We start from the raw sequence: 11,633 nt of genomic DNA, 5'->3' as shown, positions 1-11,633 counted from the left end.
TAGGACATATAGGTTGTATATATATCATATTGTCTTTTTCAATAAAGTGTATGAAAATTATCCCATCATCTTTTTTCTTGAGCCTTTCTTTTCTGTCTTTTCTTTAATGGTATCAGAGCTCCCCCCTTTGGAGCTCTATTAATTCCCCTATCAAAATGTCAGATATAATTCTTGACCTTTATGTTGATCCCTCAAGTCCATATCATTTTCATCCTAGTGAAAACTCATCTTCTAGCTCTGTTACTCCAGCACTAAATGGTAACAATTATCATTCCTGATCCCGTTCAATTAGAATGACTTTAATCTCTAAGAACAAGATGGGTTTCTTAACTAACACCATACCTACACCAGATGTTAATGATCCGTCCTATCCTTCTTGGGAACGTTGTAACACCTTGGTAATGTCCTAGCTGCTAAATTCTTTGTCACCACTCATTACACAAAGCATCATCTTCCTTGATCGTGCCATAAACATTTGGACAGATCTCCGTGAATGATTTTCTTAGCGTGATTTACTATTTTGCTTTACAGCTATATTCTGTTACTCGCATTCTAGAATATGTCGAGGTGTTACCTTTCTATTATTTCATTTTGTCCTTTTCTATATGATTAGGACATATAGGTTGTATATATATCATATTGTCTTTTTCAATAAAATGTGTGAAAATCATCTCATCATCTTTTTCCTTGAGCCTTCCTTTTCTGTCTTTTCTTTTATGGTATCAGAGCTCCCCCCTTTGGAGCTCTATTGATTCTCCTATCAAAATGTCAGATATAATTCCTGACCCTTATGTTGATCCCTCAAGTCCATATCATATTCATCCTAGTGAAAACCCATCTTCTAGCTCTGTTATTCCAGCACTAAATGGTAGCAATTATCATTCCTGATCCCGTTCAATTAGAATGGCTTTAATCTCTAAGAACAAGATGGGTTTCTTAACTAGCACCATACCTACACCAGATGTTAATGATCCGTCCTATCCTTCTTGGGAACGTTGTAACACCTTGGTAATGTCCTAGCTGCTAAATTCTTGGTCACCACTCATTGCACAAAGCATCATCTTCCTTGATCGTGCCATAGACATCTGGACAGATCTCTGTGAATGATTTTCTTAGAGTGATTTACTCTGCATCGTAGAGCTCTAGGAGGAGATACATGGTCTTAGGCAAGGCTCCTATTCTATTATAAATTATTTTACAGCTCTCAAATCTATGTGGGAGTAGCTTGATAATCTACGTCCTTATCCCATCGGCACTTGTTATGTGCCAAATTTCAAATTTAATATGATTTTAATTCCTAATCTTTTGTCTTCTTCTTCCAACTACACACTTAAATTTTCTAATTCTCATTGTCAAATACAGGAAAAGAAGTCATTGAAGATGATTGGTTTGGCCAAGTTGAAGCATGGATTGTATCACTTGGAGGTGAACACGGATTACAAACATACATTTCCCAAAGCTACATTCATCAACAATTTTTCCACTCCACCTATTACCAACTCCAACCTTTGACATTTTAGACTTGGTCACCTTTCTAGAACTCGCCTTAACATCCTTCATGCTAATTTTCCTTTTATTTCAAGACATGTTGATTAGAATTGTGATATTTGTCACCTAGCTAAACAAAAAATTTATCATATTCTCCAAGTTCTAATAAAGCCTCAAATTTTTTTTATTTAATTCATATGGATATTTGGAGTCCTTTTTCTCAATCTTATGTCTGTTGTCACAATTATTTTTTAACCATTGTGGATGATTTTAGTCATGATACATGGACATTCCTTCTCAAATCCAAAAAGGAAGTTAGAACACATGTTCAAAATTTTGTTATTTTAATTAAAAATCAATTCAATATCCCCATTAAATGCATACGCTCAGATAATGACCCTGAATTTTTTCAAAAAGATTTTTTTGCATCTAAAGGAATTATTCATTAAACAAGTTGTGTTTATACTCTTCAACAAAATGGTAGAGTTGAAAGAAAACATCAACACATTCTTAATGTTGCTAGGGCTCTTATGTTTCAATCTCAACTCCCAAAACATTATTGGTCATATGTTGTAAAACACATTATTTATTTAATAAATCACACTTCACCCCCTATCATTGAAAATAAAACTCCTTTTGAATTATTATACAAGCAAAATCTAGATTTTTCTATATTAAAAGTTTTTGGTTGTTTGCGCTATGCTTTCACAAACCTTCCTCGTCTAAAATTTGATGTTCGTGCTAGACGTGGTGTTTTTTTTAGGATATCAAACAAGAACCAAAGGATATCTCATTCTTGATCTAAATAAAAAAGAGATTTTTGTCTCCCGAAATATTTTATTTAATGAAACAGTTTTTCCATTTACAAAAATTAGCCCAATTTGCCAGCGCAATACTTCCCAACCTAATACTCACCACCCCTTTCAACCCAATTTCTTTGACACACCCAATTCTAATTACAACACCCCTCACATCCAGCCTAATACTACCCAGTCCAACATCACATCTCTGCAATCTACAGCCCACATTCAATCTTACCCTACCTCCTGTGATCTCCCTACTCATTCCCCTAACCACACTAATCTACCATCTACACCAAAACCCTAACCCCTCTATCGCTCAAATCGTCCTCATCACTGTCCTGTTTACCTTGCCGATTGTGAGTGTCGTGCTTGGCCCAAGATTCCATCCCTACTTCAACGCATTCCCACCAATCTTATTCAAAGGTATCTTATCCTATTCATGATTCTCTTGATTATTCTCGTCTTTCTCCTTCTCATTCTCATTACCTCACGAGTCTATCCTCTGAGTACGAGCCCACCACCTACCATGAGGCTACCACCAAATTTTGTTTGCAAAAAGCCATGAAAGTTGAGATACAAGCCCTAGTCTCTAATCACACCTGGGATATAGTCTGAACCCCTCCCAATGTGCAACCTATTGGTTGCAAGTGGTTCTACAAAGTCAAGCGTGGCCCTGATGGTAATATTGAACATTATAAGGCATGATTAGTAGCCAAAGGCTACTCCTAGATCGAAGGCATTGACTACCTAAAGATTTTCTCTCCTGTCGTTAAAATGACCACTATCCGTGTCGTTCTGGCCATTGCCCCCATTAACAATCGGCACATGCAACAATTTGATGTCAGCAATGCTTTCCTTTATGGCGATCTCACGGAAGACGTCTCTCCCTACATGACTATCCCTCCGGGACTCCAAGGTTATCCACCTTCACATTGTTGCAAATTGAAGAAATCTCTATATGGCTTGAAGTAGGCTAGTCGCCAATGGTTTGCAAAACTATCCAATTTGTTACTATCATTTGGCTATAAGCAAGCTCATGCTGATCACAACCTTTTTACTAAGGCAATAGGTTCCTCTTTCACAGCTTTGATCATTTATGTTGATGACATTGTTCTGGTTGGAAATTCAATTGTTGACATTAATTAGATCAAACATTCTTTGAGTTCTCATTTTCATATCAGGGACCTCAGTCAATTGAAGTGTTTTTTGGGTATAGAGGTTGCTCACTCATCTTCTGGTATTTCCTTATGTCAATAAAAATATTGCCTGGACTTCATTACAGATGCAACTCTTCTAAATTTCAAATCCTGTTCCACACCCATGGATAACTCTTTGTGTCTTCATCAAGATTCCAGTGCCCCTCTTGATGATCCCCTGCCTTATAAACGCTTGGTTGACCGCCTAATATATCTCACCAGTTCCCGTTTAGATATTGTTTTTACAACCCAACAACTTAGTCAATTCATGGTTTCACCCACTCAATCCCATTTTCAGGCTGCAATGCGAGTTGTTTATTATCTCAAGACATGTCCTGGCAAGGACCTCTTCTTTAGTAGGTCTTCTTCCTACCAATTACTTGGTTTTAGTGATGCTGATTGGGCCACGTGTGTTGACACCCGTCATTCCGTCACCAGCTACTATTTTTCTTTTGTAGGAAGCTCCCTAGTTTCATGGAAAATGAAAAAACAATCCACTATCTCCCGATCCTCTACTGAGGAAGAATATAAAGCCCTCGTGTCTGCCACTTGTGAGCTTCAATGGTTTGTTTATTTAGTCCACGGCTTGCAAGTTCCTTGTGATAAATGTCATGTCTTATATTGTGATAGTTAAAGTGCACTTTACATTGCTACTAATTCAGTGTTTCACAAAAGGACTAAACACTTGGAAATTGGTTTCCACCTTGTTCGAGACAAACTCTTTTCTGACCTAATGAAAATTCTTCATGTTTCTTCTTCGCATCAACTCGTATATATGTTCACTAAGACTTTACCTCCGAAGTTGTAGATATGTTCATTAAGACTTTACCTCCGAAGCTTTTTCACACTAATATTTCCAAGCTTGAGCTTCATGATCTATTTGAACCTCTAACTTGTCGGAAGCTAAAAGAAACACAAGACCATAATCAAACTTAATTTTATTTTCTATTTTGCTTTACAACTGTATTTTGTTACTTGCATTCTAGAATATGCTAAGGTGTTACCTTTCTGTTATTTCATTTTATCCTTTTCTCTATGATTAGGACGTGTAGGTTGTATATATATCATACTACCTTTTTCAATAAAGTGTGTGAAAATTATCTTATCATCTTTTTCCTTGAGTCTTCCTTTTCTATCTATTCTTTTATTGACCACCATCACATTGATTTTACAAGTTTTTTCTTGGGAAAAATTTTAGAAACTACGTGAAATTTATTAGTCATGTTTTGCGTAAACTACAACCAAAGTTGCATTGCAAAACTAAAATGTAAAGACAGATTATATAAGTGTTTTATCAATGTAGTTTGATGAAAAAAAATAGTTGCAAAAAAATTAAATTTCAAAAATCCTATTTTTTCAAAGGTAGAGTCTTTCATCTTACCCACGCTTCCAAAGAGTTTGATATTTTCAATTGTGAGTATCACAAAGAAGAAATTTTTTCGATGATCAAAATACCTTTTACGCATTGTAGACTGCTTCATACCATTTTCATTATTTATAGAATAATGCATTCTAGAAATCAAAGTTGTGACCACGTGGCTATTGAGGACCTACCATCTGCTGTGGTGCCTAAAACACTTTCATTTTTCTTCTTTGACGATTGATTTTGATTCATCTTTTGTTTGCAAATTTTTCTATTTCCAAAAATGGTCTATCAGGTTTACGTGAGTGCAAAAACTATGCATTTTATTAATTTAAGAAATTATGGTATGGTTTTGGGCTCATGAAACAATTTGGATTTCTATTAAATCATTATTTTTTGGTAATTCATTTTTAATTTTTTTTTGTTGGGGAGTAGTTGGATTATAAACCCAACTTGTATTCCTAATGTAATTTGATTTATCCATGTCAACAATTTTTGCTTTTGATGTGATTTTAACACATGCCCAAAATTTCCATTTTGCGTTCCCTTAAATTGTATAAAAACATATTTTTATTTATGAACTCTCATTTTCATATTCTGTCTCAATTGTCTAAACCACCACCAACAATATTTGGAATATGGACAACAAAACAAATTCATTAGCTTGAAACTACTTTAGTACCAAACTAGAAGGCAAATTTGTTCTTGTGTTTGCATGTCATGTAGTTTTTGTAATTTTCAACAACAAAAGTTTGAATACAATAAATATCACCTTCATGTATATCCTTCTAGAACTTCTAAATGAGAGTCTTATGTACACTCGTGTAAGTTTTCTCATCCTATAAGAGCAAAAGTCTAAACATGTGTAAGTTTTCTCACCCTATATATAAGAGCAAAAGTCTAAACATGTTTAATAATAGAACAAAAAATTTAACTCATTGAAAGAAGGAAAATGTTCACTTGGGAATGCAACAACAACATTTAGATTGATAAATAAAAATCAATCGAAATAAAAATACATTATTATCATTATTGATTATAAGCTAGTAAATTTACATTATTAGACTTCTATATATTATGTCATATGTAAAAATTGGGATTACTAAAGTTTTTTTTTTAGTAAAATTTATGTTAAAATTTTTTAACGTTCTTTAATTTATCAGATTATATAAAATTTAAATTTTTTTTTACAAATGTTAGTTACAAAAAAATACTAGAATAATTGCAAGATTTGTAAATCATTTTTAATGGAAGATAATTCTATTATAAAACTAATTTTTAATTTATTAAATTATCTAAAATTTTAAATTTTAAATATGTTAGTTACAAAATAATTACAAAATTTATAATCCTTTTCACCAAAAGATATTATAAAAAAAACTTTTTAATCTATAAAGTTATCTTAAAAAAATTAAAATTTCAAATATGTCAATTACAAAACAATATATGGCTATAAAAATTACGAGATTTGGAAGTTATTTTTACCAAAAAAGAATTCCATCAAGAAAATCAAGCCACTAAAATAAACCTGAAAGCCTAAACTTTAAAATTCTAAACTCTTGAAATTGTAAACCCTAAACTCTTAAACCCTAAACTCTTAAATCCTAAACCTTAACACTGAAATATAAAACCTTTTTAAATTTATCAAATTATCTAAAAAATTTAAATATGTCACTTACAAAAAAAAAAAATTATGAGATTTGTAAACCTTTTTCATTAGAAGATAACTCTATTTTAAGAAAATAAAGCAACTAAACTCAAAACTATTTAAAAGATTATGAGTATTTTATAATTATAGTTTAAAATATAAAATTTTCACAAAAAAATAATGAAATAGTTAGATTACGAGATTTAAAAATCATATTCACCATAAGATAATTCAATCACAAAAAAATAAAGCCACTAAGATAAAATGTTAAGAGAGAGAGAGCTTAGTGGATATGCCTAAAATTTAGCTATAAAATAGTTACAAACAAAAAAGAAAGGAAAGAGAAAATGTTCACTCTCATACTCAAATATTAAAGTTGTGATATTTTAGTCATTTCAAAATTTAGTTGTTTATTGTTACTTAGGCTAGCAAAATCACATTTTTAACTTTTCTTAATTGCTCACACCTATAAAATTTGGAATATTTTACTTACACATGTTATCAATTTTATTAGGTATATTTTAACTAAAACTAAAAAATTAAAATACGATGACTATAAAAAGATTATTAAGATATGATATTTATGGAAAGAGATAACAAAGAAAAGTGAAGATGATAATCATCATAAGATAATACGGTTACAAGAAATTTACTAATTAAAAAAGAGAGATGATAATGCTTAATAAATTGACAATTTGTTTATATATTATATGTGTATATATGTGTGTCAATACATATATAATGAATAAGCTAACAAATTTACATTATAAGACTTTTCTATATTATGTCACATGTAAAAATTGGGATTACTATTTTTTTTTAGTAAAATTTAGTATTGACTAGATGATACAATAAAGAGAAATAAATTATTGTCATTTTTAACTCTTAATAGTCATGTACTAATATTAAAAATGTCTTGAACATGACATATTCAAAAATTTGAAGACAACCTATATTCTAATATGTTTAAAAGTCTTACATCGTTTAATCAAAATTAAAGATAATTTATAATCATTTTCCCTCCTTAATTCACCAAGACATTTTTTTCAATGTCTAACAAAAATCAAAGAAAATAATATCTCAAATATATAATAACCCTAATAATTCTGATGGACTTATAGTCCAAACATTGACCAAGATCGAGGGCTTGACCAAAATCACTTTTTTGCCTAATATAAAAGTTCGCATCATATTTATCTTTCTTTCTACACATTTTCACCTTATTATTTTATTCTTATATATTTTATTCTAATTTAATATAGAGATTTTTAAATTATATTCATTTCACAAATAATTAAAAAAAAAAAACATATGTACGTACTCACAAATTACTTACTAATTTCTATTATAATAAAAAAATTTAATTATTGATAATTTTAAAAAATATTAAAATTTCATAAAATAAAATAAAAATTATAAAATTTGAGAGATCAAGAAAATATTTAAAAACACTCGCATTGAAATAAATCAACTTAAAACAGTCTCGTCAAAATATGATCTCTACAATATATCTATTCTAAATTTTATATAGTGGAAATTTTAATCATAATTACTATAAAAAAAAAATAAAAGACATTCTATTTTCACTTGATATCTTAACTAAGACGTTTTCAACCTAATGCTGAACGAAAAATAGTGCTAATTTTCACCAATTCTTTTGTGAATTCTGGAAAATGAAAAACAGTGAAAATCAAGTATTACTTTTATAATTATTAATAAAACATATCAACTCAAAAAGAACACAAAAATAAACTAAAGATTACATGAGGTACTGATGGCCCAAACTTGGACACCCAAGTTTACCGAGACAATTCTGTATTGGTATGGTTTATAGCATTGAAGTCTTCAAAGGAAACAAAGTTTGGCAATTCACTTCACTATGACAGTAGCATAGCAACACTTTCCCCAAGATCAAAGTATAAGGCATTCAGAACTCAGATGTTCGCTCATTCCATCTTAAAGATGCACAAAAAAGTAGCATCACCATGGAAGATGGGCAACAACCTTATAGAAAGAACTGTGATTAACAACACCAGTATGCATAGTGCTCATCTTTGCGATGGTTACTAACAAGCCCTCCACACTTCAAACAGATGAAGCTGCTTCCATCAGAAACTGCATCCAACACTACTTGCATCCTGCCACTTTCAGCCAGTATGGAAGTTCCATGAGCATCTGGGGTAGTTGATAATGGACTGCTAATGTTGCTATTGGCAGGTGGTTCAATCATTACAGGTTGAGCTTCAGCAATAGCACACTCAGCAAACAAAGAAGCCAGCTGATCGACTGCAGCATTCTCTTGCAGTCGATTTCTATACAGCTCACGAGCACGATGCAGGGACTGGAAAACAGCTTCATCACCACCTCTACTCTTCATTGCTACAACCACCTGTTCCAATTATAGATAAATACTATCATCCACCAAAACAATGTGCAGATTTATGTTTTCTCTTCTGGCAAGCATAATGCACCTTCTGCTAACATGATTTATGTTTCACACACCACATCAAGCAATTTCCTTGATGGAATGCTTGAATGGTAGAATCCACAAATCCACATCACTTTTTATTATCTAGGTTTTAGAGACATTGATGTCAAAGATAAAACTGTCACATGTCATGTCATGTCACCAAGCCATTCTTAATATTGGAGAAATGAACTGTGTTTGACAATGCATCAGTGAAAATATGACCTCTTGGAATGTATGACAACAACAAAAAAAAAAAACCTCCTACCAAGTGTCATGATTTGATTAAACATGGTAAGTATGTAACAAGAAATCAATTTTGATGATGCAAGCAAAGACTTTTTAAAAAAGCATGAACTTATGTTTCTGCGCAATGTACCTCAAATCATTTAAATGTCTATTTAGGTAAACACAATTTTGGTAGTCTGGGAGTGGGAGAGGAAAGAAGGGGAAAGAATCTAATTAAAATAAAGGGAGAAGGGAAATGTACAGGGATTAATTAATAAGTTTACTTACCATTGTTTAGATGTTTAAAATCCTCCAAAGTCCTACAAATTGGGGAAGTTCGAAATGTTTAGGAGTTGAATGATTATCTCACATTTTCATCAGAGATACGTAATTTGGTACTCATGGGGATTTTTTTTTTATGATTTAAGCACAAAACAGAGATACGCAACACTTGTCTTTTCCACTCCTACAAGAAGTTGGACTGCCCACACAGAAGTGCAGGAGAAGAATGAGTAGCATTAGCATTTATAGTGCAAGAAAAAATCCTTCTTTTTTCATTCAAAAGCACAGTCAGTGTGGTTTCTCATTATCTATTTCAAATCCAAAATAAGCCCATCCAAATCGGTTCATCTTATTTTGAAGAAATAATCACCTACTTTTGCCATCTTTTTGAAAGAGTAACTACAAATAAACATTTATTTCCTGAAAACTAAGTTATATAAAGCAAGTAATCAGGGCTAATTAATTAAGGGAAGCTGCCACCAACTGCTTCACCATCTTAGAATTAAATTTGGACTATAAGCACTTCACAATGCCAATATAAGCACATCATAGATCATATCTTTAGTTGATGCGAGATCAAACAGACTTCACATAATGCCATTATAGTATCAGTTTATAGTCTATCTTTCGCTTGTTCTTGTAAGCATATGTAGAGGAGTAGGTGTTAGAAAATCCCACGATGCCTAATGTCAGCCTCAATCGGTAGGATGCAGTTTAAATACTTCTTAACCAACTTCAATTAATGTCAATTGATTTCAAAATAAAATCTAACACACCCTAAAGCAAAGCTTTCAAGGGAGATTGGCACACAAGACAAGTGAGATATCCCAGTATCAAAATTCAAAATCCCCCAAATGCGAAATTTGACTAATGAAACTTATTAATATATAGAAAGGCAAAGAATTCGCAGGCGCATGCTAAAATTTGCAGCAAATTGACACTGCACAACAAATTGCAAATGAAAATTCAAATCGGAAGTATCTTAATACCGGTTAGTAAAACACTAGCATATAAAATATCCCTAATTTTTTCCCCCAAAATAAAAAATCCCTAATTTTTCTCAATTTCATTAATTTAGCAACTTATAAAACAGTGATTCATTCATTCATTCCACAACAACTTCAAAACGAGTTTCATTTCCAACCCTAGAGCGTGTTTTGCAGACTAGCCCAGTTTCGCTAGAAAGGTGAACATTTAGGCACAGAACGCAAACAAACGAACCCCAAATACTTAAAAAAAAAAAAAAAAAAAAAATCAAAGAGAAAAAAATATGAAAATTAATAATTGAAATGAAAAAGATGAAGAAAAATTACAGCTTGGAGGGCCTGGGAGGGTTTGCCTTGAGTGATGAGGTGGCGAGCCAATGTGAGCAAATCGCGAACGGCGTCGTTTTGGCCGGAACTGGAGGCCTGCGGCTGCGATGGCGCCTCCGCCTCCACCATCTCCGAGTCCATCATGCGATTCTTTTCTTTGTTTCCTCTTCTCTTGTATTATTAATATTCTCTGTCTCTGTCACTTTGATTCTAAACTATGAATATGTCATAGCTAATTAATTACCTTTCATTTTAATTCAATCTGAATGGAATTTATGGTTCGTTTTGGTTCATAAAATGAATTATGAATATAAGTGCTTCGACCAATGCAAATGAATAGAATGCAAATGAATAGAATGCAAATAATGCACCTTATAAATCTACTTAGTTCTAGCACGTTCTTCTGCACTATTTCTCGCCGCGACAAACAAGCATATTTATGATGTCGCGTTTCACTTGGGCTGGGCCTGGTTCCTTGTGTGAAGCCCAAAATTAGGCCATGTGTCCTTCTTCTTCTTTTATGTCAATTGCCAAACGTCTTCTTCTTTCTTATTACTAAACTTATTTTATGTGGTTAATAATTTATTTGAATTTCATTTTTATTTTTTCCTTTTTTTTCTTACCCTTTCCTATGTTTCACTTCTTCTGTGCTGCATTTTTTTTTTCTTTTCCTACTTTCTGATGACGCACTTCTATAGTGAAAATGATTTTTATTATATTTAATAATCATAACTTACATACACAAGACAATTATTGAATTCCATCCTAGAATTTTCTGGTTACTCAAATAACATATACATCCTGGTCAAATAAAATCTGAGTTGTTTTGCTGCTTTTGCTTATGC

The 11,633-nt window shown here is 32.1% G+C and overlaps 1 protein-coding gene and 1 pseudogene across 2 annotated transcripts; one reads left to right on the top strand and one right to left on the bottom strand.

Moving 5' to 3' along the window:
• Positions 1-3,611: 3,611 nt before the first annotated feature.
• On the top strand, positions 3,612-4,121 carry LOC145951960 (secreted RxLR effector protein 161 pseudogene; annotated as a pseudogene).
• Positions 4,122-8,172: 4,051 nt separating this feature from the next.
• On the bottom strand, positions 8,173-11,206 carry LOC109814199 (uncharacterized). Of its 2 annotated transcripts, XM_083063629.1 has the most exons (3): positions 10,789-10,928; positions 9,482-9,513; positions 8,173-8,887 (listed from the first exon to the last, which is right to left on the bottom strand). In XM_083063629.1, exons 2-3 carry the CDS (start codon positions 9,482-9,484, stop codon positions 8,522-8,524), a joined length of 369 nt encoding a protein of 122 aa, XP_082919755.1. In that variant the 5' UTR covers positions 9,485-9,513; positions 10,789-10,928; the 3' UTR covers positions 8,173-8,521. The 2 variants fall into 2 exon arrangements, with proteins under 2 accessions (XP_082919755.1, XP_020234157.1); XM_020378568.3 differs by lacking the exon at positions 9,482-9,513 and having other exon boundaries at positions 10,789-11,206.
• Positions 11,207-11,633: the final 427 nt, after the last annotated feature.

Source organism: Cajanus cajan, chromosome 9 (genome assembly GCF_000230855.2).
Source record: "Cajanus cajan strain Asha chromosome 9, NIPB_CcT2T_4, whole genome shotgun sequence".
NCBI classification, from domain to species: Eukaryota; Viridiplantae; Streptophyta; class Magnoliopsida; order Fabales; family Fabaceae; genus Cajanus; species Cajanus cajan.
This window is presented reverse-complemented; position numbering and strand designations above follow the sequence as displayed.

Excerpts from the sequence above, each read along its gene's own strand:
- LOC109814199 (XM_020378568.3), bottom strand. The coding sequence starts at position 10,932 with ATGATGGACTCGGAGATGGTGGAGGCGGAGGCGCCATCGCAGCCGCAG. Across the intron at positions 8,888-10,788 it reads CCTCCCAGGCCCTCCAAGCT|GTGGTTGTAGCAATGAAGAG; the intron begins GTAATTTTTCTT and ends TAATTGGAACAG.